Source organism: Jaculus jaculus, chromosome 6 (assembly GCF_020740685.1).
Source record: "Jaculus jaculus isolate mJacJac1 chromosome 6, mJacJac1.mat.Y.cur, whole genome shotgun sequence".
NCBI classification, from domain to species: Eukaryota; Metazoa; Chordata; class Mammalia; order Rodentia; family Dipodidae; genus Jaculus; species Jaculus jaculus.
Window position 1 is genome coordinate 163,364,301 of NC_059107.1, and position 27,315 is coordinate 163,391,615.

At 49.4% G+C, this 27,315-nt stretch overlaps 1 protein-coding gene across 3 annotated transcripts in view; it reads left to right on the forward strand.

The window, feature by feature from the left end:
- Positions 1–27,315, forward strand: part of Tbc1d22a (TBC1 domain family member 22A) — a 306,659-nt gene that overhangs the window by 15,831 nt on the left and 263,513 nt on the right. Inside the window, exons 2-4 of one of the 3 annotated variants that reach the window (XM_004650395.2) lie at positions 4,402–4,458; positions 5,266–5,591; positions 8,943–9,119. The exons of 1 other annotated variant lie outside the window; for it this stretch is intronic. In XM_004650395.2, coding sequence (XP_004650452.1) covers positions 4,402–4,458; positions 5,266–5,591; positions 8,943–9,119 — 560 coding nt within the window. The remainder of the gene's footprint in view (positions 1–4,401; positions 4,459–5,265; positions 5,592–8,942; positions 9,120–27,315) is intronic. One more of the 3 variants, XM_045153248.1, reaches the window with a different exon arrangement.

A 27,315-nucleotide genomic window follows, 5' to 3' on the forward strand; every position in this document is an offset into this window, starting at 1 on the left:
TGAACTCAACAGCGATCCTCCTACCTCTGCCTCTGAGTTGGGATTAAAGGTGTGCGCCATCATGCCTGGCTGACCTGCTTTTTAATCTTTAGTTGCATAGTTTTTAATGGACTCCTTTTATTTCCAGGATTGTTTCATCTTGTCAGTCTTCGTTCTGTCTGGTCTTGGAGCTGTTTACATCTCATTCTTGTGTAATATCCTGAGTAGGATTGTTAGTGCAGTGCTGAGTAATAGGAAAGCAGGTGTGTGTGTGTGCTCCTCAGCATAGGGGTCAAGATTTAGATTGTCATCAGGAAAGTATGAAGAAAGCTGTGATTTTTTTTTTTTTGGTAGATACTCTTCCTGACTTGTAGAGAAGTGGTTTTTTTTTTTCGTAATTTTTTTATGGAAGTGGGGGGAAGAGAGAGAATGGTCATGCCAGGGCCTTTAGCCACGGCAACCAAACACTAGACACGTGTGCCATCTTGTGCATGTGTGTGGCCATGAGCTTGCATCACCTTGTGAGTTTGGCTTATGTGAGATGTGGAGAGTTGACTGTGGGTCCTTAGGCTTCTGAGGCAAGCGCCTTAACCGCTAAGCCCTTGCCAGCCTGAGAAGTTTTCATACAGGGTTTTCCATGTAGCCCAGGCTGGTCCCTGCCTCAGTCTCTTGAGTGCTGGAGCTATGGTTGTGTGCCAGCACACCTGGTTTTGCTGTCAAATAGTACTGGTCTCATGGAAGGAGTTAGTAAGTATTCTGTCCTTTTAGATTATGTAAGAATTGTTATTAATTCCTCCTATGTGTTTGGTAGAGCTCACCAGTGAAGCAAGCTGAATCTGGACCTTTCTCTGTAGGAATACTCTATTTCTTCAGCAAGACTTGTCCTCCTAAAGCACTGTGAGCTGGGGACCAAGTGTTCAAGCACATGAGCCTGTGGGGGACACTCTACCTGGAAACCACAATGCTATTATTGGTGTCTTATGATTTGTAGTATTTTGTACTAAAGTAGAACTAAGGGCTGGAGAGACGGCTCAGCAGCTAAGGTGCATGCCTGTGAAGCCTAAGGACCCAGGTTCAATTCCCCACTACCCATGTAAGCCACATGCACAAGGGGGCGCATGCATCTGGAGTTTGTTTGCAATGGCTAGAGATCCATTCTCTCTGTCTCTCTATCTGCCCCTCCCACTTTCTCTCTCAAAATGGATGAATAAAATAAAAATAAAAAACTTAAAAAACATAAAGGTGGGTTGGAGAGATGGCTTAGCGGTCAAGGCTCTTGCCTGCAAAGCCTAAGGACCCAGGTTCAATTCCCCAGTGCTGCATAAGCCAGATGCACAAGGTAGGGTGTGTGTCTGGAGTTCTTTTGCAGTCGCTTGAGGCCCTAGTGTGCTCATTCTGTCTCTATCTCTCTTTCCCTCTTTTAAATAAATAAAAATAAAATATTTACAAAAAGAAAGCAGAGCCAGTGTGGCAGCTGTGGAGCATGGCTGGAGCCTAGTGGTGGTCATGGGCTGGCCCTCCATGTGTGTGTCATTACTTTGGTGAAAGCATAAGCCCTGGTGACTTTCTGTGGTGCATGTGGTGCACTCTGTGTGGCCTCAGCGTCCAGGCGGGCCTGCCACAGAGCTAGCTGGCCCTTCCTTTGCACGTGGGTGGGCCTGTCTTTCTGTGGTGCGTGTGGTGCACTCTGTGTGGCCTCAGCGTCCAGGCGGGCCTGCCACAGAGCTAGCTGGCCCTTCCTTTGCATGTGGGTGGGCCTGTCTTTCTGTGGTGCATGTGGTGCACTCTGTGTGGCCTCAGCGTCCAGGCGGGCCTGCCACAGAGCTAGCTGGCCCTTCCTTTGCACGTGGGTGGGCCTGTCTTTCTGTGGTGCGTGTGGTGCACTCTGTGTGGCCTCAGCGTCCAGGCAGGCTCGCACAGAGCTAGCTGGCCCTTCCTTTGCATGTGGGTGGGCCTGGGCTTTGCTTGGGGCATGTCTTCTGACCTTGACGTGGACATAGGCATGCGCAGCCTGGGTGCTGCTTCGCAGCTCTCTCCTGAAACCAGCTTGACCCCTTGTCTCTGGGGGTTCGTCTCTGTGGAGTGAGGGCTTGAATGTGCTCTGGAGTCCTCTCTGTTCTGGGCTCCAGGCTTCTCAAGGGAAGGCCCAGTGTGATGTTCCCTGGCTGCCACTTTCATTTTCTCGACTTTTCTGCCTTCTGCCTTCTGCCTTTTTACTCAGATCTGGTGCATCTGTTTTGTTGGGACTTCTCAGCGCCACTTTACTTAGGCCTGGGTATAATATTTTTCTCAAGGAAAACTCATACAGCATGTTTTTGAGGAGTTTCACAGAGCATCCCAGCGGCAGGCTGGTTTTGGTTTTAAGCTGTACTGTCAGGACCTTAGTGGTTAGGACTTGTTTTTGCCTGTCTAGTACTTGGTCACAGAGTTGGTGTCCAATAAATGTTAAATTTCACTGAAAAAAATTTAGGCTATGACAGCAAACATTTGCTATAATTACAATACTGTGCTGCAACCTAGGGAAGACTAGAACACAGAACACTGCAGAGGGTCCATGTGGAATTGGCGTCTCCGTGAAAGCAGACCTCAAACCAGTCAGGAGACTGAGAAGCCATCTAATCTGTGGCCTGAGACCAGTTTTTATTCTTCTTAAAAGTTTTCTTCAACATTATTTATTGAAATAAAATCTAAGTGGATAGAAAGGCTCAGGGAAACATGGAGGGGCAAACAAGCCAGAGCTGCATGCTGTGCAGCCTCTGAGGGCGGCCCTTTCCCCGCAGCCGTGTGCACTGAGACCCCTTTCCTCCGTCTCGTTAGCAAGGCCTGGTGGATGTCAGGCGATCCTCCTGGAATAGGAGTGACTCACTGCCCTTTGGCTTTCTTAAGTGCATGTCTGTGTTTTGGGCATTCCCTTTTGCAAGAACTCCTCCTCAGGAGCTTCTCAGGTTGTATGTGGGCATTCATATCCGTAGGTGTTAGAGCTGTCTGCATGACCACAAACAAACAGTTGAAGTCTGTTCAGTGTTTCAGTCAGCCTTGGTTAAACTCATTATGTTAAAGCCATATGGTAGCACAGTGTGAAATTAGAAGTGATATTGTCCAGGGAGGCAGCCCAGGCCAGAGATGAGGTAACTGTGGTGCTCATTCTACTCCTGTGGCGTTTAAAACATTCAGTGTTGAGATAATTAAGATTTACAAGTAGTTGCAGGGGATATGTAGGAAGGCTGAGCTTTCGTCACCTTGTACTTTGCCTTTTTATTTATATGTGCTGCATCTTGTCTGTGTATCAAACTCTGCTTCTCATGTTAAATGACTTATTTAAGTCAAATGAAGAAGGAAGTAGGGAAATGGGGAAAGAGCCACAACCTAAGCCAAAAAGATAGGATTTCATTTTTTAAAAAACATTAAAGCATCCCACTTTATCTACACTGGTTTCTCTGTTCATCTTGACACACTGTCCTTCCCACCAGTGTCTTGCTTTTGAGTGTCATAGTGGTCGTCTGCCTTGTACCAGTTAGAATGTCTGATGGTAGTGGCTTCAACAAATGGGAATTGTTTCTCTCACATGCCCAGAAGTCCAGGGAGGCAGGCAGCTTGGACCCACAGATCAGCGAGACCCTCGCAGACTTGTTCGATCGACCGTCTACCTGGCCTTTGGAAGTAGTTTCGTTACTCAGGTCCACTTTTCTTGCTGTGAGGTGGTGGCGTCCCAGGCCTCGCCTTACCTGTGTTCTGGACATACCTGGCTGGAAAAAGCTGGGACCTGAAGGTATTGGTTAGAAAGTTACAGCCTTTCTTTGTCCTTGGTCTGGCTGGGTCATGGGCCATTTTCACTCATCCCAGCCAAGAGTAACAGCTCGGATGACTACCCGTATGTGCCGTGTGGGCTGTTTTCTTTCCGCCTGTTTTCCGCGTGTACTGTGATGATGTGAGGGTTTCATACTCTGTCCATTTGGACTTCACAGCAGTCCTGTCTGTCTTGTTTGGGTACTTTTGCCATCAGTCTTCAGACAGAGCTGCACTTGGTAGGGATTACTGGCAGACATTTCCTTTGGGTCTTGGCCCTGCCGTGATCAGAGGCTGCGGTGAGCCCTAGTGACTCCCAGTGCCCTGGTGGCCCACAGCCTTGCAGTAGGCACCTGAGATGCAGTGTGGCGCGGTGGTGCATGGAGGGCCATGGCTCTGTGCCGCGCCTGCTCTGAGGAAGGCTTGAATGTCCTCCTTGTCTGCAGGCATGGGCTTCTTTGGGACCATTTATTCCTTCTTGACTGGCCCTCAGGTCCTGCTGTCCTGGAGGACATGGCTGCTGATGGAAGGCTACTTTTCCTTGTCCTGTGTGCTGAGCTGGCTCTTTTCCTGACCCCATGGTGGCTCTTGGCAGGTGATGAAAACCTGACGCTTCGTTTGTATTCTGTCTTTCAGCATCCAGCATGTGTACGGAGCCCAGCACCCGCCGTTTGACCCACTGGTACATGGCTCGTAAGTGTCCTGCACATTGTGGTGGCCTCCTGCTTTCCCTGTCGCCCTGTGCTGTTCCTGAGGAAGAAGTCCTTGCTCAGTCAGCAGACAGGGCTTGGGTTGCTTCACGAGAGGCGCTGCTGTCCTGACGCAGCTCCTTCCGTGGCGGGGCTGTGTGGGGTGTGGGCTCAGGTAGTGGCGTTGCACAGAGAGCAGGAAGCTGGCTCCCCTTCGCAGTTGGGCGGGCTGTCCTTGGTGGCCTGTCTGCACCCTTTGTTCTGTCCTGGCTCTCTGTCCTGGTTATGGCACCTCTAGCAGAGTAGGCAGGAGCAGTGGGTATGGTCTTGGAGTGGCACTCGTGTGCCCTTTCAGGACTGCACCTTTCTGTCCTGCTTCCTTACTTAGCACTGGCTGGGGACATGTGCTAATTTCCTAGAGGTGATTCTGTCTCCACTGGGACCTCCCAAGGCCCCTTCTGCCCGCTCTGCCTGTTGTGAGTCTCTTAGCTTCTGCTGTTGGAGTTTGGCCAAGATGTGGGGAATGCTAGAATGTGCTTCCTGGACCTGGCACCATCCCTGTGCAGTTCCATGCTTCCCAGTATGCTTCCGTTGGATGGCAGATGCTGCATAGACGACTCCCGAAGTGTCCTCCCAGTCACACAGTTCCGTGCTGAGCTGAGTCTCGTTTTGACATCTGCATTCCGCATGTTTGCTTTGCATGGTGCCTGCCTATAGTTCTAGTCCCCTCACTGGGGCTCCTAGCTCGATGATTTAGGGTGAGTACTCTGAGCCTTTGGATGCATACCATAAAGATGCCTTTGCTTTGCAGCTTGCTTAAACCCATGCCCAAGGTGCCGACCACCCCGGTGAAGGCAAAGAAGGTTAGCACTTTCCAGGAGTTTGAGAGCAATACCAGTGATGCCTGGGATGCAGGGGAGGATGGTGACGAGCTCCTGGCTATGGCGGCGGAGAGCCTCAACTCAGAGGTGGTCATGGAGACGGCTCACCGCGTCCTGCGCAATCACAGCCAGCGGCAGCAGGAGATGCCAGCACCCGAGCCAGGGCCCCGGCCAGCTGCAGAACCTCCTGCAGCCCCAAGCGGAGATCTCCGTCTGGTGAAGTCCATCAGTGAGATCCACACGTCCAACCCTCTAGGTAGGAGAGGGATGTTGACAAGGGACTGTGACTTCCCAGTACAGCCAAGCAAGGGCTGGAATGCTTTCCTTCCGGAAGATGAGGAGGACTTGGGCTTCCTGTGGGTAGCAAGACCTTTGGGACTTGACATGCTTTTCTTTTCCCTGGAGAGCTAAGAGCATCTCTACTCCAAAGTAAATGACAGGGCTATAGCTTTTGTGGGTAGGCTTTGAGAAGGCTACAGGGAGCACAGGGGCTGAGGGATATTGCCTCTGCCTGAAGGATGCCAGCTGTGCCCGGAGTTCTCAAGGGTATGTCTTCTGGATCTTCCTGGGGTCAGGGTGCTCTTCTCATACTCACAGATGAGAAAAGCGTAAGGTCATTTGCTACTAGGTGTAGAAGCGGGCCTCATAGTCAGCCATTCAGAAATGCCTTCTAGGAGTTCTAAAGTGTTGCTCATAGAATCTGACCACTCTCCGTGTCCACAGCATCAAGGCTGAGGCCCCTGGTCTAGATCTGGAGGTGCTCTTGCTGTGACGCTTGTCGGGTTGGCATGTGGGAGCGGCCAGAGCATCTGCTGTGGGAGAAGACCTGGGTCTCCCTTTGCAGGCCCTGCCCTAAGGGTTGCCGATGGTTACTTTACTTGGCAGTGGTGTGCTGATGAGCACACCTGTGCTGTTCTTACTTTCAGGTCTTTGGTTGTGACTCTGTAAGGCTCCATGTGCTTGATGACCACAGTTGGGTGTGAATGGACAGGATTCAGAGGCGTCTAAGCGCTGCTTTTTTCTTGCTGGGGAGTGAAGGATCAGGTCAGGGAAAGCTTCAGAGATGAGAAGGTCTCTGTGGGGTGTCCTGGATCGGTAGGCTAAGCTGTTTGGTCCGTCCAGGGCTGTGTCTGCCTGACTGCATAGTGCATCTGCAGGTTTTGTGGGCTCTTGGAGGCAAGACCACACCCATGTTGTGTATTTGATGTCCTGTGTGGTTGCACAAATGCTGGTGGAATAAATGCATTTGACCCAGTGACTCATGGTTCTTTGCTGTGCCCCTCATCTTCAGGCGTCCCTGTATAGGGTTGAAGGCTCTGCTGAGGTAATCCTGTGAATTCCTTCTCACAGGACAGCCGTGTTCTGCTGTTCTAAGCTTTCTACCAGCGTCTCATGCGGCACAATCCAGCTCTTCTACCTCCTGGACATGCCTTCCCTGCTCTGTGTTCACATGAGCACCTGTGTCTGTCTGTTCTCTCATGCCGCCTTGCAGAGCTGGAGCTCACTCTGCATGTGCCTGTGGCCCGTGCATGGCTATCAGCCTTGGCCTTCAGCCCTTGAAAGATGGGCAGGCAAAGTAGTCATGGACTAGCCTTCCCTGTCCTATTTTTCACCTCTTGGCCATCCTGACTCTTGATAGACACTGTGAAAACCTGACTCCTTCATCTTGAGGTCAGGTGCTTTTTACTTATCTAGTGATATGTTGGTTCATGGCAAAGGCATGTCCTCCGTTGGGAAGGGCAGTGGGCTGGATGAGGTCTGGCCATGCATCTGATGGCAACTGAGATGTGATGAGGCCTTGTGGACAACTGGCTGATGGTGGTGCCTTCATCCTTGGGTGCTTTTTGTTATGGTAACAGAGAGGCCTGGCCAGCCTTCCTGTGTTTTCTGGGGACATTGCTGTTGCTTTGTGGTTAACATTCCAATCCTCAGTCTTAGAGTGGGGTCCGCAGTTCTGCTGGGGAGTGAGCAGGTCTTTAGGAGTCTTGATGAGGTCACACTGGTCACCTGAAGGTCCTGACAAGTGGAGTCGAGCACCTTGAGCTCAGGGCTGCAGTGTGAGCTTGCTGTCCTTGCTGAGGATTGTTCTTACAGAATCACAGACACACTCCAAACCAGATGGAGTCTTCCCACCTGCCCCGCCCTTGCGCTGCAGTGCCTGCTCTCTCTGAGGCTTGGGGGAGGGGGAGGAGGTGCTCTCTGAGCACTGCCTACTGGAGAGGGCTCAGTGGACATCCCCAGTAGGAATCTGTACCCCCACTTAGCAGGCTTTTCTGGAAAGCTATCCCTGCCAGATTCTGCCCAGGGCCTGGGGTTGCCTTGCTCATGGGTTGCCTGAAGGTTGCTGGGTATGGCCTTCCATTCTGCCTGTGAAGAAGGAGGCAGCATGGTCGCAACAGCTGGCAGGGTGGGGCTTTCGCCCTCCCAGCTTGTCTGCACAGCTGCCTGAGGAAGACATCCGGGTGGACTTTGGCATTTTCCTGCCTTCGGTTCCTGTAGTTTGGTTTTACGCTAATTGTCACTCTTTGGAAGTAGTGACTGCTGAGTAGGATTGAGACCTAGGAGCAGGGCTGCGAGCCTTGGGCCTGTGGCTCTGCATGGAGTGACCTCTTCCCAGGGCTGTCCGCAGCCAGGTCCCAGGACAGATCATGATCATATCACATATCTTTCTTGTCAGGTCTCATGGGGCAGCAGGGCCTTGAACACTGAGCAAGGAAGGGCAAGCTCATACCCTTCCTTGCTACCTTGGTCCTTGCCCGGGAGGGTCTCACCTGACTTCCTTGTCTCTCTGAACTGGCTCTCTGGAAGGAGGCAGCTGTCCACTGTGCTGTGCTCTTGAGCTTCCTGATCGCGTCCCTGCTGTCTTGAGTTCAGCTTTTCATGGTGACTCAGTGGCTTGCCTCCTGGGTCTCCTGGGTGACCCAGCAAGCCTCTTGTTCCTCAGCAGACCTTATCTCCCCCCAGGCCTGTGAGGTGGCTTGGCAGCTGACTCACCCGAGGAGGGCTGTGGGGGTCTTCCTGCGTTCACATGTGATCCTAGGCAGTGTCTGTTTCACTGATGAACAGTGATACTCTGCTGGTGAGGCAGGTGAACTTCAGAGGACTTAGTTCCTTTTTTTGCTCAAGAAACTAAGTTTCTAACTGCCAGGTGAAGAGAGGAAGGAAGATTGTGCTGGCAGTGCTCACAGAAGCTCAGTGAGCATGGGGCTAGTGCATGAAGGAAGGGGTGGAGTGGTTGGAGGCAGCACTTACCTTCACCCTGTTCTTTTTTTTTTTTTTAGTTACTTATTTATTTATTTGAGACAGAGAGAAAGAAAGAGAGAGAATGGGCACACCAGGGTCTTCAGCCATTGCAAACGAATGCCACAAACATGTGCCACCTTGTGCACCTGGCTTACATGGGTACTGGGGAATCAAACCAGGGACTTTAAGCTTCACAGACAAGCACCTTAACTGCTAAGCCATCTCTCCAGCCCTGAGCATCATAGGTTTTGTTTAGTTTAAAGAGCACGTAACTTGAAGGCCTTAGATGCACAGAGTTCACAGATGATAGAATTAAGAGGGTCCTTGAGCTTGAATGTTCACCCTGTTCTCTTGTCCCTTGCAGACAATGCCAGTGGCACAGTCCCTCTACAGAGGTCGCAGAGTCTTCCACACTCGGCTACTGTGGCACTGGGTGGGACGTCCGACCCGTGCGCTGTCAGCCGCTCAGCGCTGAGTAAAAGAGAATCCTCTCGGCTTGACAAGTTCCAGCAGCTGCTTGCTGGGCCCAACACAGACCTTGGTGAGTCCTTGCGGGCTGTTCTGACTTTCTGTTGAAGCCCGTGGGTGTCAGTACCTGACCCATGCATGGTTGGGTTTGTGTCCTCATGCCAGTAAGTCCTGTGATACTCAGCTGTGCTGTGAATTCCTTCCGAATGCCTTGTTCGTGCATTCCCGTTGCTGTGCCATGTCTTCCCGAGGCTGTCCTGGGAGCCCGTGAAGCTGGAGGAGTGCACCATTGGCTGTGGGTTGGAGACAGTGGTTCACAGGGCTGACTTTGAGCTTTCCTGAGATGGAGCTTCAGGCTGGGATGCAGGGTGACAGGCAAGGAGGTTTGGGGAAACAGTCATCAGTGTGATTCCTCCTGCTTGGAAGCCTGTAATACCTGCTTGCATGTTCTGTGGCCAGTCTCTGTGGATTTTCAGTCCCTCTAGTGGAATTCCCACTTGACTGTATGTTCTTTTATATCCACAGCTCATATTTTTAAAATGCTCTTCCATGCTAGGTGTTTACTAGGGTCTGCAACTTTCTGAGGATCAGGAGGTGGTTTTGGTCATGAGATCACACAAAATTGGAGGATACATTTGGGCACAGTTACAGCAGTGCCAGAGGACCCTGAGAGTTGGGAGAATTGGATGTGCAATGCCCAGCTTGGCCAGGAGGTGGCGAGTGGGCCATGTGAATGGGCTGAGGGAGCAGACTTGACTCCTTGCCTGTGGGAAGCAGGAGATATTTGGAGGCTTTCAGAGGTAGCAAGGACAGAACGGTACTAGGGGCTGTGGCTGAAGCGGTGTGTTCAAGGCTGGAGTAGGACAGCCTTGGAAAGATCTTGGAGTTGTCATGGTGGGTTTTTTCTTTTTGGTTTTTCGAGGTGGGGGTCTTGCTGTAGCCCAGGTGGACCTGGAGTTCACTATGTACTCTCAGGGTGGCCTCAAACTCACAGTAATCCCCCTACCTGAACCTTCCAACTGCTGGGTTTAAAGGTGTGCGCCATTATGCCTGGTGGTTTTTTTCTGCTTTATTTTTTGGAGCCAGTAACATAATGTATCTTACAGTGTAACAAAGTACAGGGGTGACTGTAAGAATGAGCCTCCACTTCCCTCCTTTGCACTCTTCCTGGTGTCTCCTGCCAGTGATGGATCGTGAATGTAGTTTTAAATATTGCATTTTAAAAAGTATTTGTTTACTTATGTATTTGAGAGAGAACAAACTCCAGACACATGCTCCACTTTGTGCATCTGCCTTTATGTGGGTCCTGGGGAATTGAACCCAGGACATCCGGCTTTGCAAGCAAGCACCTTTATCTGAAAAACCATCTCTCCAAGCCTCAAACTTATATTTAGTGTAACTTGTGCTTAGGGAGCACTGTGTGCAGGAGTCATACAAGCACCTTCCGTAGTGCTCTGCCCAGATTCAGCATTCGTTTGCTGTTTTTCTGTTCACTGTTCTGTGTGCATATGTGTTTCCAGAGCTGTTTGATTAAGAGCAGCACGTTCCCTCAGTGTAGTTATATGTGATTGTCAGAATAGATTTACCGCTGATACGGGTCTATTTCTAATTTTTCTTAGAGTCTGCTGTTCATGTTCACCTTTTCCAGTTGTCTCCCAGATGCTCTACTTTATATCTGGCTAACTCACTCAGGGTCTAGAGGTGGACAGATGCTCTACTTTATATCTGGCTAACTCACTCAGGGTCTGGAGGTGGACAGCCTGCTCTTGTCAGTTGTCACCCTTGTGTCATCTCTGCTCACCTGGGACGGCAGCACCAGCTACCTTGTCTGTTTACCTCCTGGCACCTTTGAGGCATGCAGGCATTTATTTGTTGAACAATTTCTTGAATTTGTTTCCACATGTCTGATGTTCCCATGTGGTCTGGGCCAGGTTGACAGGAGCATCAGGTGATGTGTGTGCCCAGTCTTGGGAGTCAGTGGGAGGTGGGGCCCCTAGCTTTCCCTTGAAGAGCAACTCCTCTTCTTGAGGACCGAGAGGCAGTTTGTAGGAAGATGCTGTGGAGTCTGCATTTATGAAGTACCTGTTCTCTATCCTCCAGGGGAGCACCACTCTGCATCTCACTTAAATTGATGCACATGTTCACACCGAGCTGGTGGAGCATTGCGTGCCTTCCTGCAGGTGCTCCGCAGTTGGTGGGTATACCCTCTGGTGGCAGAGTGGAGGTTATTTCTCACTTTTTTATTCTTATTTTTCAATTCATATAAATATACATATATATTGTACATAGGTTATAATCTTGTATCCCCTCATCCTGGTCTCCATTTCCCCGACTGCCCTCCTTAGGGTCCTTGATGTTCACTGTGGGGGTACATAGAGCTTCTATCACTCTTGGGGGGCTGTGCCTCAGGATGTTTCTACCCACTCTGTGCCTCTTGTAGTCTTTGCACCCCCTCTTCTGCAGCAGTCCCTCAGCCTTGGTGGGAGTGTAGCAGTTTGTTTGTGCTGTTGAGTCCTGTGTAGAATGTGAATTTCTGTTGTGATGTGTTTCAGTTCTCCATTGTATTTGTTTCTACTTCTCTGGAGGCAGTTGTCAGTCTAGCATTGGGGGAAGTACTTATCTGCTTCTTCTGCAGATTCTTCTGGAACCTGGTGAATGTGGTAGAGGTGGTACATACTGTGGTGGGCAGCTAGCTTTTTTTTTCTTGTCATATTGATGGATCATGGATTTCCCCAGTATTCTCTGCTATCTGTTAAAAAAAAAGGCAGATCCTTCAACCAAGGGTGAAAACAGCTCTGATTAAGGGGGATATATTTACAATTTTGAGATAACTTTTGATGAGAATACCCACTCAAATTGTTCAGAGGACAGAGACAGTTTCTCTCTGGTGGCCGTGAGCTTCTGGCCCATGGATTGCTGACTTAGTTCCCAGTAATGGTTATGAGTTCTCTCCCATTCAGCAGGCCTTGTGTACAATTGGAGGGCAGTTGATTACCCACAAAGGCTTTGTGCCACAATTGCACAAGTGTGTACTTCTTGCTTGGGTGGTGGATTGCTTGCATGTGGGTCTCCTGCTTATTTAAGCTGTTGGTGACCACTGCCTCACAGCAGCTCCCATAGTGCTTTCCGGTGCCATGGGGGTTTGCCAGTAGAGGATTGGCTGTCCTCTCTGTTCCCACATGGCCTCTCGGTGTCCTGAGATGACAGTCTGTAGTGTCTTCAGCAATAGGGTCTTTCCTTCTAGCTCTGTTGCATAACGAAGTTCTTGACACGGCCAACATTGTTTTGGGGACCTCATGGGTCTCCCAGGCCAACTCCTCATTGTGGGGATAACTCAGTTCTGCTCCTGAGATTCACCAGCCAGAGCCAGTGGTTTTAGGATTAAGCTCTCCACCTTCAGGTAGCATTTGATCTGGTCTCTCCACCTCCCTTGATTGGCGGTTAGGTCTTATATACTGCCATCAGGGAACAAGGTACCTGATGTACCAGCTACTGCAGTCTTTCCTTTTGTGTACTTGCCCTCCCCAACCGCCATTGCTCCGACCCTTCTACGCCCACACCCATTCTTCCCATTACTAGATTTTCTGGCAGTCCCTCCTCTCCTCTCTCTCTGTTGTCACTTACACGCTCATAGTTTTAATTCTTACTGCCTTTGCCCTCCTCTTCAGCTGCTCTATTTGAGGAGCCACATGTGAGAGAAAACATGTGGTATTTGTCTTTCTTAGATTGCATAAGTTTACTTAGGGTGATGTTTTCCAAGTCCATCCATTTTTCTGCAAATTTTAGACAAGCTCCTTAACTGCTGTACCATCTCTCCAGCCCTGCAAATTTCATCATCTCATTTTTCATTACTGCTGAATAGAATTCCATTATGTATACGTACCACTTCTTCATTATCCAGTCATCAAACAGTGGGCATCTGGGTTGATTCCAGATCTTAGCTGTTGTGAACAGAGCTGTTGTAAACATAAACATGGTTGAGCAAGTATCTCTGAAGTGAAGACTGGAGTCTTTAGGGTAAATGCCCAGTACAGGAGTAACTTGGGTCAGTTGGTAGCTCTATTTTCATTTTTTCCATACTGATTTACATAGTAGTTGTACAAGTTTGTACTCAGACCAGCAGTGAATGAGGGTTCCTCTTTTCACACATCCTTGCCAACATTTATTGTCATTTGATTTTTTTCTTTTTTCTTTATTTATCAGAGACAGAGGGGGGCAGGGGGAGAGGGAGAGAAGAGGCGTGCGAGGGCCTCTAGTTACTGCAAACAAACTCCAGACTCATGTGCCACCATGTGCATCTGGCTTATGTGGGACCTGGAGAATTGAACCTGGGTCTTCTTTAGCTTTCTCAGGCAAGTGCTTTAACCACTAAGCAATCTCTCCAGCCCCTCATTTGATTTTTTTAATGATTGTAGTCCTGACTGGAATAAGGTGGGATCTCAGTTGTTTTAATTTGTGTTTCCCTGATCGCTAAGGATGCTGAATATTTCTTTAAGTGAATATTTCTTTTCTTTTTTTTTTTTTTTTGGTTTTTCAAGGTAGGGTCTCATTCTAGCCCAGGCTGACCTGGAATTCACTATGGAGTCTCAGCGTGGCCTTGAACTCACAGCGATCCTCCTACCTCTGCCTCCCAAGTGCTGGGATTAAAGGCGTGCGCCACCACGCCCGGCTAAGTGAATATTTCTTTAAGTGAATTGGCCATTTGTATTTCTTCCTTTGAGAATTTTCTATTCATTTCTCTGCACCATTTTTTTTTTTTTTTGAGACAAGCCCAACAGACTGGCCTTTTTTTTTTTTTTTTTTTTTTTTTAATGTGAGACAGCGAGAGTGAAAGAGTGAGAGGGAGAGAAGAATTGGCACACCAGGGCCTCCAGCCACTGCAGTTGAACTCCAGATGTGTGCACTACCTTGTGTGCGTGTACAGCCTTGTGTGCTTATGTCATTTTTTGTATCTGGCTTACGTAGGACCTGGAGAGTCGATCATGGATCCTTAGGCTTTGCAGGTAAGCACCTTAACTGCTAAGCCATCTCTCCAGCCCTACCCCATTTTTGAGTGCATTGATTTTTGTTTTCTTTTATTGCTTAGCTTTTGAGTTCTTTGTAGATTCTAGGTATTAGACCTCAGTTGGTCGTATAGCTGATGAGGATTTTCTTCCATTCTGAGGGTAGTCTGTTGGTTCTGTTTATGGTATGTCTGTACAATATCTATTTTTTAAAATAATTTTTATTTATTATTTGAGAGCTAGATAGAGATAGAGGCAGATGAGAGAGAGAGAGAGAATGAGAGTGAGTGCACCAGGGCCTCCAGCCACTGTAAATGAACCCCAGAAGCATGCACCACTTTGCGTATCATTTGTGGGTCCTGGGGAATCAAACCTAGGTCATTAGGTTTCACAGGCAAATGCCCTAACCACTAAACCGTCTCTCCAGTCCTACAATAGTTTGTTAGTTTCTTGAGATCTCAGTGGTTGAATGGTTGTTTAATTTCTTGGGCTCTTGGGGTATTGTTCAGGAAGTCTTTTCTCACTTGGAGAGTTCTTCCTATTTTTCTTCCAGTTATTTAAGAGTTTTAGGTGTTATATTGAGATCCTTAATCCATTTGGAGTTGATTTTCTTGCATGGTGAGAGGATTGGGTGTAGTTTCATTTTTTCTACATGTGGTTATCCAGTTTCTTAAACACCATTTGTTGAAAGTGCTGTCTTTTCTCTTTCTTTTTTTTTTTTTTGACAACTTCCATAATTTTAAACAATAACCCATGGTAATTTCCTCCCTTACCCCACTTTGCCCTTTGAAACTGCACTCTCCATCATGTTCCTTCCAACCTCTCAGTCAGTCTCTTTTTTTTTTTTTTTAAATTTTATTTATTTATTTATTTATTTATTTGAGAGCAACAGACACAGAGAGAAAGACAGAGAGAGGGAGAGAGAGAGAATGGGCGAGCCAGGGCTTCCAGCCTCTGCAAACGAACTCCAGACGCGTGCGCCCCCTTGTGCATCTGGCTAACGTGGGACCTGGGGAACCGAGCCTCGAACCGGGGTCCTTAGGCTTCACAGGCAAGCGCTTAACCGCTAAGCCATCTCTCCAGCCCAAGTCTCTTTTATTTTGATGTCATAATCTTTTTCTCCTATTATGATGGTCTTGTGTAGGTAGTGTCAAGCACTGTGAGGTCATGGATATCCAGGCCATTTTCTGTATGGAGGAGCACGTTGTAAGGAGTCCTACCATTCCTTTGGCTTTTACATTTCTTCTGCCACCTCTTCCACAGTGGACCCTGAGTCTTGGAAGGTGTGATAGAGGTATTTCAGTGCTGAGCATTCCTCTGTCACTTCTTCTCAGCACCATGGTACTTTCTGAGTCATCCCAAGGTCACTGCCATCTGAAAAGAGAGGGTTCTCTACCAAAAGTGAGAGTAGCATTGATATGTGGGTATGAACATTAAGAGAAGTGCTTACTGTGAAGTTTGGTGAGCATATTATATATATTTAGCCAGACAGCAGCAGATGTTACACCTCTAGGGCTCATGACTACCCCTGCTGTAGGTTTTCAGTATCAGTGATGTATTCCCTCCCATGGAGCGGGCCTCCAGTCAAATTAGAGGGCTCTTGGTTTCCCCTATAACAGACATGCCACTGTTGCACCCGTTGGCTCATTGGACCTGGCTGGCCAAATATAAGGCTTGCAGTGTCCACTGTTGGGTATCTTCACTGGTTATTTATCTCTCTCCCATTGAACTGCATGCAGTGTGGCTTTTTCCAGCTTTCTGTCACCTGATCTACATGGAGGAGGTTTTCAGCTTGAAAAAGCTGTCTTTTCTGCAGTGCATGTTGTTGACTCCTTTGACAAAGATCAGCTAGCTGTAGTTGCTTGAACTAAGGGCTGGGTCCTCTATCCTGTTCCATTGATCTATATGTTTGTTTTTCTGCTAGTACCATGCTATTTTATGTTTTTTATTTTTATTCTTTTGGTTTTTTGAGGTAGGGTTTCACTCTAGCTCAGGCTGACCTGGAGTTTACTATGTAGTCTCAAGGTGGCCTCAAACTCACGGTGCTCCTCCTACCTCTGCCTCCCAAGTGTTGGGATTAAAGGTGTGTGCCACCACGCCTGGCTCATGCTGTTTTTATTACTATGGCTTTGCAGTATAACTTTAAATCAGGTCTGGTGGTACTTGCAGAGGTGTTTTCTTTGCTGAGGATATTTTTGGATATCTAAGACCTTGTGCAGTTCCATATGAATTTTCAGATTAGTTTTTCTATTTCTGTGAAGAATGATGCAGGTTTACTTTTTGTTTTTTGAGGTAGGATCTTACTCTAGCCCAGGTTGACCTGGAATTCACTGTGTAGTCTCAGGCTGGCCTTGAGCTCACCTGTCTCTGCCTCCTGAGTGCTGGGATTAAAGGCGTGTGCTACCATGCCTGGAGACATGCTGGGGTTTTCCCTGGTATTGCATTGAATTTGTGTATTTCTTTTGGTAGAATGGCCATTTTCACAATATTAGTTTTTTCTATCCATGAGCATGGAAAGTCTCCATCTTCTCAGGACCTCCTCAATTTCTTTCTTGAATGTTTTTGTATTTTCATTGTATAGATCTTTCACTTTTTTCATTAGTGATATTCCAAGATACTTAATTATTTTTTAGTGGCTATTGCTGTTCTTTTTACGTGTATCAGCTTATGTCTTCTTGTGTGGTTTTTTTTTTTTTCAAATTATAGCCAGTTTTATTGCAAAAAGACCCTGTACACGTTTTATCAATTCTGGTACCTTAATATCTACCCAATAAGTCTCATACTTACAAAAACTTGCATCATGAGAAGCAAGAAATACCTCCCGTCCCCTCTGCATCTTAGCAACTGTCACTCCTGAGCCACAGTGCTCACTTCACCGAGGTCTGTGAACAGTTGCTTTTCGCATTCATCCCGAGTGAAAGATGGAATGACGTAAGTACACATGCAACATATTATAAAGAACTTCTTAAAAAAAATGCCCCAAATCAAACCAAAGTATTTTACAGAATTTACTATAAAACGCCATAAAAACTGCATTCACTTAAGCTCTCTCCCCATATTCAGTGAGCCGCTTGAATTTCTTTGGGCATCACGGTAACTCTGTTGGTGTGGCTGGCACAAAGATTAGTGTCTTCACACAAACCCATTGGGTATGCCTCACCAATGGCTGCACTCTGAAACCTCACGTAGGTTTTGAAGTCCTAGGTACCTCTCTCACCAGCCTCTGGAAGGGCGGCTCCTGGAGGAGCAGCTCGGTGGGCTTCTGGTGACTCCCGGTCTCTGAGCGCCACAGCTGGCCTGCAGCGATGAAGCTTCTTCACCCTGCTGGTAGGGGGCACTTTCCTGGCAGCTTGGATGGCCAGGTTGGTGGGAGGGATATCCCACCAGTAGACTTACGAGCGGTCCGCTTGGTCCGGCCATTTTCTTTCACCCAAAGCAGAAGTCTCAGGCCGTTTCTCCAACCACCACACTGCGATGGGAGCCCAGGAAGAGCCATGGTTGCCTGTCAAAGTGACAGTGCTACCCAACCAACCGACCCACCAAACCGCTCTGTGCCCTTGTCACTGTTTTTTGTGCTCATGCATGCACGCGTGTGTATATAGAGGATGGTGGTGTGTCATGTGTGGCTTATACATGTGTGTACATATGTGTGCACTGTGAGTGTGTGCAGAGGCCAGAGGAGAACTTCAGATGCCTTTCTGTACTGCTCATGTGTGTGGTTTCATGGGACCCAGAGCTGTCTGTCAGTGAGGCCAGAGATTTTCTAGTCTCTTTCCCTTACCAGACACGCCCTTTTGAGCTGTCTCTAGTCCTCTCAGACTCTCATGCTTATATGGCAAGTGCTAGGCCAGCTTTCTAGCCCTCCTAGTGACTAACAGATACTGGTTACTATGTACTTAGCAATTTTTGCTGCATCAAGGGAGTGTCCAGCAGTTTTCCTGGTGTGTCTGTTGGCTTCCAACCACAGGCAAGTGGCCAGGAGGTAGTAGTTGGGGAAAAAGGTTAGCCTCATGGGAGTCCTTGTCTGGTCAGGCTCTCTTAAGTACCAGCTACATTCTTCCCGTGGATCTTGTGATTGGAGTTACTCTCAGAAGTTAAATTAGACTTTCAGATAAAGTTTTCAGGGCTTATGGGACAGTATGAGCATGCATGGGAGATTGAAAGCTTAGCATCTAAAATCATCCTTTTATTTGGTTGGTGTGATTATGTTTTTTTTTTTTAATCCCTTCTTAAGAATTTTGTTTGAGAATTTGAAACCAAAAAGTTAAAGCCATCTACTTTCAGAGATAAACAATTGCTGGATTTATATTTAGTGGTAAGAGAAAACATAGTCGGTGAATAGTCTGTTCCGAGGCCTGCAAGGGGGCTCTGAGGACAGTGGAATGCATTATCTCCCATTACATCAAAACTTAGATGCTGGAGAAGCCAGGGCTCATGTGTGAGGTTCCTTCCTTGCTAAGCATCACCGCAGGGTGCAGGGCCCCCTTCCTTGTTTACTTCTGCTCAGTTAGGAGCCCAGGAGGAAAGCAGCAAATGGAACTTAGCAGCTCATTCACCTCTCCACACTGACTCAGTATGTATCTGCACAGGCTGCTTGCTTTGAAGCCCCAGAAAATGACACTTGGAGGCATTCATGTTTATCACGTGTGTCTGGTGATGGGTGTGAGATTTGGCAATATGCAAAACACACAGCTTCCTGAGGACTCACACAGCAGGGGACAGGCTGTGTGTGAGACTCTGGGATGTCTGTCACCACTAGAGCAGAAGTTCCCTTTGGCTCACTTGGGAAGTGGGCCGGGCCCACGGCTGCAGTTCAGAGTGCCTGGGTGAGCATCCCAGAGGCAGACCTTGTCTGGCTGGGGGCAGAGCCGGGCACACAGGCACCCCAGGTGTCTGCACCTGCGATTGCAGCAGATGGCATGGGGCTGGCTGTGTCCCCAGTTCAGCAGGGCTCTCTGCCCCTGGGCTTTTCAGCTGTGAAAGGGACGTACCTTGTAGGGTCTGTGAGTGCCAGGAGGCACTGGGAAAAATGGGGAGCCAGATTACTATAGGCCTTTCCCCCAAGGAACTGCCATCTTAATATGGGGAGACAAAGAGGCAGACACATACCCCCCCTTTGAAGGGGGGTCTTTCACGCTGAGCACTACTGAGAGGCACTGAGGATGGAGGTGGGTGTTCCAGCTTCAAGTGCTTGAGGCATGGGAAGCAGCTAGGGAGGCTGTGGGACAGGAGTCAGGCCAGGGTAGAGTCCTGGGCTCCCTGCCTCCTGAGCACAGCCTGAAGCCAGGAGGCCTGGAGCCTGGGTCGTAAAACAGGGCCCAGTGAGCCCCTGAGGACTCTGCAGAGTGTGGCCAGCGCTCTTGGACTACTGGAGTCTCTGGGCAGCTTCCTGGGCTTTTGGGGGGCTTGTAGGGAGGGCAGAGAAGCACGGAGGGTGGGCCGGTGGGGCTGGGCCTAGTGGGGCTTGGGGCTGATTGGCTGGGCATGAAGCTGGGCGGACTGGGAGAAGGAGAGAGCCTAACCTTCACAGCTGTGGCTTGGGGCCAGGAAGGAGCCTGAGCAAACAGGGTTGCTCAAGTTTGTGTCACTTCACTGGGGGACACCCAGTTGTGCTTGGGCTCATGAATCAGCCAGGGGAGCAGTATGGCCCCGTGACTGCCCACTTGCTGCCACTGTTCCTTAGGTTAGTAAACTCCACCTGCCCTCAGCACCACTGTCTGCCCCCCAGCACTGGCTTACTGCTGAGGAGGCTGCATCCGAGGCTCTGGGAGGTGATGGTAGGGGTGGAGGTGGTTCAGCAGCCTTGCCGAGTGCAGCAGGGCATGATGGGACTGCTTGGTGCTGGGCATTTGGGTCTCACTCGTTTCCAGTTATTTCAGAAAGAACAGTGACATTCTTAGTGCTCCTTGGAGGCCTGAAGAAGTCGTTTTCTCTCCTGTGGGTCTTGTTGGAGTACTTGGTGTCTGGTCCAGAAGCAGAAGGCTTGCTGCGGGCTCCAAAATGCTCTTCACATGTTACAGGCCGTTGGCCTGGCAGCACCCGCTGTTTCCCTCTAGTGGCCAAACAGAGGCAGTGCTCCAGAGCCTCATAATAGCTAGATACAGTGACATGCATTTTGTTGGGTTGTACACGCACACACACACACACACACACACACACACACACACACGGGGGGGGGCAGGGAGGGGGGAGGGAGAGAGGGAAGGAGGGAGGTTGGTTTTAATGCGCCGTTTACTCAATGCAGTCTTTCTGTGATGGTCATTAAAGGGAATGCTGTTGAAAGTTTGAGAAATGGAAAACAATAAATTGGGTAAGCCAAAAGTGCCATTGTTTACTCCTATGCCATATGACCGCATGGTTTCTTCTCTCTCTCCTTTGCCCTCAGTCAGTTCTGCCCAGACTCCCTCCCTTGCCCTGTGCGCCCCTCTGTGCTCGCTTCCTCTCAGCTGACACCCATGGCTTTAGGAAGGGGGGTGACAGGTGCACGTAAGCAGATTGGTCTTGGCTTGTGTTGCATCACCACAGCCTTTTCTTGGGGGTGACATTTTTACTGATAGACGTGGCATTTGAATGACATGTATTATTTCTGAACTTAAAACAACCAAGTTGAATATGGTCTGGGAACAGTTAAGTGTTTCATTCAGCTGAGCATATCTATAGTGAGCAGGATCTATTTCACGGCTTTTTCAGATAACTTGTTTCTTTGGAGTGATGCGTTTTAGTATGTAATCTTAAAAGCAAATGTTGAAAGTGTGTGTAATTCTACTCTCTGGCTCTGAAGGAGTAGTCTTAAAGTATTATACTTGCTGTTTTTTTCATAATTCTGTCTGTAGATTAGGATCTTAAATAATTACTTGAGCAGTTATGAGACTGTGGTTTATATTTTCTCTGTGAGGGATAAGAGAAGTGGGGAGAGTGTGTAAGAACTGCTAGGAATTAACTCTTTCTGTGTCATTTTGTATTTGTAGCATTAGCTCCAGTTAGCTTTTGCCTGTCTCAGAGTACTTGCGTTGTGTCTGTCTTGTCGTGCTGTAGACTCTGAGCTTCTGCAGGCCGCCGGGGAACTCGTCTCCTTGTGCCACAGCGGCCTGTGACCAGTATGTACAGGCTGCAGCCTTGGGAGAGGACTGTGAGGTTAGAGGAGCTGCTTGGTGTGATTGCTGTCTAGTTTTGAGCAGTTGCTGGAGCTGGCAACTAGTTCACGTGGGATGCTTGTGTTAAAGGTTTATCTGCAGATGCATGGTAATCAGGCTCAAAGGCCTTTAAATATGTAGGCTGTGTTCTTCTCTGTGAGGTGTCTGGGGGTGGGTAGCTGTTGACACTGGGTCACTGGCTCAGTAATATCATTATGAATCTGAGCTTCAGATCACTTCTCCTCTCACTCTGCAAGGTGTACTGTTCTTTGGATGCCTATTGTGTCGTTTAATTTTGATGATTCTTTGCTCATATTTTGATTGGGGATGAGGTGTGCAAGTATCCACTATTGCTGCGTTGAGGTTAGTCTGTTCCTTGACGTCCAGTAGTGTCTTTCTTCTGGGTTTGGATGCTTTGCTGTTTGATGTGTCTGGGTTTAGAACTGCTATACCCTCTTGATGAATTATTCCCTCAGTCGTTATGAAGCCATCTTTATCTCTTGGTTGGAAGCCTAATTGATCAGATTTTAGAATAGTTCTGTTTTCTCCCTATCATTTCACCCTACAACGGTGTTTATCTTTGTCAGTGAGTTGTATTTCTTGGACACAGCAAATAGATAGGTTATTTATTTATGTGTGTGTTTGTGGGTGTGTGTGTGTGTGTGTGTGTGTGTGAGAGAGAGAGAGAGAGAGAGAGAGAGAGAGAGAGAGAGAGAGAGAATTGGTGCACCAGGGCTTCCAGCCACTGCAGTTGAACTCTAGACTCCTGGGCCACCATGTGCACATGTGTGACCTTGTGCATATGTGTGACCTTGTGCATCTGGCTCATGTGGGTTCTGGGGAGTTGAAGCTGCATCCTTAGGCTTCACAGGCAAGCACCTCTAAGCTATCTCTCCAGCTTGGGTATTTTTTTAAAATCCAATATGCTAGTCTGTATGTTTTGATTGGATAATTGAGGCCATTAACATTCAGAGCCATTAGTTAATCCCTGTCATTTGTTGTTTTATTAATGTTTAGTACTTTCCTAATCCTTTTTTCTTACCTATTGGTCCAGAGAAGTTTTTCTCCTTCGACCTCATGAGCGTGTTGATGTCATTTCAGTGTCCTGTGCTCTGCACTGTTGCCTTAGTAGTTAGGGGTTCCTCTAGTTGGTGAATATCATGAAAGTTTTTTTTTCCCTTCAATTATGAAGAAATGATTGCCCAACATAGTCATCTGGTTGATAATGAATTGTCTTTCAGAGCTTGAAACACACCATTCTCTGACCTCCTGGCTTTCAAGGTTCTGTAGAGAAATCTGTGTGATGTGATGGATCTGTCTCATATAGTGCTCATTGTTTCTGTCTTGTTTGGTTCTGTGTTCTTAGTGCCTGAATTATAAGGTTACATGGGGAGGTTCTTCTCTGATGATCTGAAGTCTCCTGTATCTGGAGGGCCATCTCTTTTCCTAGATTTCAGAAAATGTTCTCTGATTTTGTTGAAAGTATTTCCTATGTCTTTAGCTTATGCTGCTTGGTAAAGTTAGTGTTTTACTGATCTTCTACAGATCTCACATGTTCTGTTTGTTCTTCTGACGTCCCACAGAACTCATATGTTCTGTTTGAACTTGTTACTGTTTTATCTTCTTTTGCATGTGTGTATCTGTGTTGTATGAGTGTATGTATACATGTTCACATGCATGTGGTGCAGTGTGTGTGGGTGCACAGGCATGAGTATGAGTGTATGTGTACATGTTCACATGCATGTGGTGCCGTGTGTGTGTGTGCACGGGCATGTGTGTGAGTGTATGTGCACATGTTCACATGCCTGTGGTGTAGTGTGTGTGTGTGTGTGTGTGTGTGTGTGTGTGTGTGCATGGGCATGTGTATGAGTGTATGTGTACATGTTTACATGCATGTGGTGCAGTGTGTGTGCACAGGCATGTGTATGAGTGTACGTGTACATGTTCACATGCAAGTGGTGCAATGTGTGTGCACGGGCATGTGTGTGAGTGTATGTGCACATGTTCACATGCCTGTGGTATAGTGTGTGTGTGTGTGTGCACGGGCATGTGTATGAGTGTATGTGTACATGTTCACATGCATGTGGTGCCGTGTGTGTGTGCATGGGCATGTGTATGAGTACATGTTCACATGCATGTGGTGCCATGTGTGTGTGTGCACGGGCATGTGTGTGAGTGTATGTGCACATGTTCACATGCCTATGGTGTAGTGTGTATGTGTGTGTGTGTGTGTGTGTGTGTGTGTGTGTGCACGGGCATGTGTATGAGTGTATGTATACATGTTCACATGCATGTGGTACAGTGTGTGTGCATGGGCATGTGTGCGAGTGTATGTGTACATGTTCACATGCATGTGGTGCAGTGTGTGTGGGTGCACAAGCATGTGTGTGAGTGTATGTGGAGGCCGTGGTCCATGTCAGTGTCTTCCTCATTTCTTTCTGTGTTGGGACTCTGTCATCAACTTGTCTTCCTCTAGATTTATATACGTTAACAGAACTTTAGGCATATCTTTTGGAATTTCTAGGTTAGACAAACTGAAGTGGAAAGACCTAACTTATCTATGCAGTAACATCCCATGGCTGGGGGTGCAAGACTGAACAAGGACTAAGCTATCTGAGCATCACTCACACCACTGCAAAACAGCCACCCAGTGCAGTGCTGACTGATTCCACTCACACCACTACAGAACAGCCATATAGTGCAGTACTGACTGAGTCTGCTCACACTGCAGAACAGCTGTACAATGCAGTGTTGACTGAATCCTCTCACACTCCTGCAGAGCAGACACATAGCGCAGTGCTGATCAAATCCACTCACACCACTGCGGAGCAGCCATACAGCGCAGTGCTGATCAAATCCACTCACACCACTGCGGAACAGCCACACAGTGCAGTGCTGACCGAGTCCACTATCACCAATGTGGAACAGCCGCACAGTGCGGTGCTGACCGAGTCCACACTCACCACTGTGGAACAACCACACAGTGCAGTGCTGACCGAGTTCACTCTCACCACTGCGGAACAGCCACACAGTGCGGTGCTGACCGATCCACTCTCACCACTGTGGAACAGCCACACAGTGCAGTGCTGACCGAGTCCACTCTCACCACTGTGTAACAGCCGCACAGTGTGGTGCTGACCGAGTCCACTCACACCACTGTGGAACAGCCACACAGCGCAGTGCTGACTGAGCCCACTCTCACCACTGTGGAACAGCCACACAGTGCGGTGCTGACCGAGTCCACTCTCACCACTGTGGAACAGCCACACAGTGCAGTGCTGACCGAGTCCACTCACCACTGCAGAACAGCCACACAGCGCAGTGCTGACCGAGTTCACTCACACCACTGCAGGACAGCCACACAGTGCGGTGCTGACCGAGTCCACTCTCACCACTGTGGAACAGCCGCACAGCGCAGTGCTGACCGAGTTCACTCACACCACTGCAGGACAGCCGCACAGTGCGGTGCTGACTGAGTCCACTCACACCACTGCGGAACAGCCACACAGTGCGGTGCTGACCGAGTCCACTCACACCACTGCGGAACAGCCGCACAGCGCAGTGCTGACCGAGTCCACTCTCACCACTGTGGAACAGCCACACAGTGCGGTGCTGACCGAGTCCACTCTCACCACTGTGGAACAGCCACACAGTGCGGTGCTGACCGAGTCCACTCACACCACTGCGGAACAGCCGCACAGCGCAGTGCTGACCGAGTCCACTCTCACCACTGCAGAATAGCCACACAGTGTGGTGCTGACTGAGTCCACTCTCACCAGTGCAGAACAGCCACACAGTGCAGTGCTGACCGAGTCCACTCTCACCAGTGCAGAACAGCCACACAGCGCGGTGCTGACCGAGTCCACTCTCACCAGTGCAGAACAGCCACACAGTGCAGTGCTGACCGAGTCCACTCTCACCACTGCAGAACAGCCACACAGTGCGGTGCTGACCGAGTCCACTCTCACCAGTGCAGAACAGCCACACAGCGCGGTGCTGACCGAGTCCACTCTCACCAGTGCAGAACAGCCACACAGTGCAGTGCTGACCGAGTCCACTCTCACCACTGCAGAACAGCCACACAGTGCGGTGCTGACCGAGTCTACTCACCACTGCAGAACAGCCACACAGCGCAGTGCTGAATGAGTCCACTCTCACCACTGCAGAACAGCCACACAGTGCAGTGCTGACCGAGTCCACTCTCACCACTGCAGAACAGCCACACAGTGCGGTGCTGACCGATTCCACTCACCACTGCAGAACAGCCACACAGCGCAGTGCTGAATGAGTCCACTCTCACCACTGCAGAACAGCCACACAGTGCAGTGCTGACCGAGTCCACTCTCACCACTGCAGAACAGCCACACAGTGCGGTGCTGACCGAGTCCACTCTCACCACTGCAGAACAGCCACACAGTGCAGTGCTGAATGAGTCCACTCTCACCACTGCAGAACAGCCACACAGTGCAGTGCTGACCGAGTCCACTCTCACCAGTGCAGAACAGCCACACAGCGCAGTGCTGAATGAGTCCACTCTCACCACTGCAGAACAGCCACACAGTGCAGTGCTGACCGAGTCCACTCACACCACTGCAGAACAGCCACACAGTGCGGTGCTGACCGAGTCCACTCTCACCAGTGCAGAACAGCCACACAGCGCAGTGCTGAATGAGTCCACTCTCACCACTGCAGAACAGCCACACAGTGCAGTGCTGACCGAGTCCACTCACACCACTGCAGAACAGCCACACAGTGCGGTGCTGACCGAGTCCACTCTCACCACTGCAGAACAGCCACACAGTGCGGTGCTGACCGAGTCCACTCTCACCAGTGTAGAACAGCCACACAGTGCAGTGCTGACCGAGTCCACTCTCACCAGTGCAGAACAGCCACACAGTGCAGTGCTGACCGAGTCCACTCACCACTGCAGAACAGCCACACAGTGCAGTGCTGACCGAGTCCACTCTCACCACTGCAGAACAGCCACACAGTGCGGTGCTGACCGAGTCCACTCTCACCAGTGCAGAACAGCCACACAGCGCGGTGCTGACCGAGTCCACTCTCACCACTGCAGAACAGCCACACAGTGCGGTGCTGACCGAGTCCACTCACCACTGCAGAACAGCCACACAGCGCAGTGCTGAATGAGTCCACTCTCACCACTGCAGAACAGCCACACAGTGCAGTGCTGACCGAGTCCACTCTCACCAGTGCAGAACAGCCACACAGTGCGGTGCTGACCGAGTCCACTCTCACCAGTGCAGAACAGCCACACAGCGCGGTGCTGACCGAGTCCACTCTCACCAGTGCAGAACAGCCACACAGTGCGGTGCTGACCGAGTCCACTCTCACCAGTGCAGAACAGCCACACAGTGCAGTGCTGACCGAGTCCACTCTCACCACTGTGGAACAGCTGCACAGTGCAGTGCTGACCGAGTCCACTCTCACCACTGCAGAACAGCCGTGCAGTGCAGTGCTGACCGAGTCCACTCACACCACTGTGGAACAGCCACACAGCGCAGTGCTGACCGAGTTCACTCTCTCCACTGCAGAACAGCCACACAGTGCGGTGCTGACTGAGTCCACTCACCACTGCAGAACAGCCACACAGCGCAGTGCTGACCGAGTCCACACACACTGCATATAAATGGTGGCCATCTGCTTTGGCCCTTGAGGTAGGTAGACTAGTGTGCTGGTGTTGAGGTTCTGTGTTCTGTTCACGCCGTGTTCAAGCTCTCCTGTTGATATAGCACTGCACTGGGGACTGTGATATATGGGTCACCTTGCTCCTGTCCCATCACTGGCTGCTGACATGATTGCCTTTCATACAGGGACTTGCTGGTGATTGTGGTCCTTTTGTGCTCTTGCTAAGGACATGTGTGTCACATTCTGGTGGTTATCATTTGTGTGCAGTGCTGTCTCACCTGGAGCTCTTTCTGAGGGATCTGTGTCTTATGTTTCAGAATGTAAAAGGGGGGATTCGGCTCCTTTTATATTGCTGTGGTGCTGGGGATCTGGCCACGCCCTGCACTGTCTGTCCTGTCAGTGTGGGCGAGCAGCGCGTATGCAGCCCTCCACTGGACGTCGACTCCGTGACAGGTTCCGCTTTGTGAGGAGGGCACCACGAACTGAG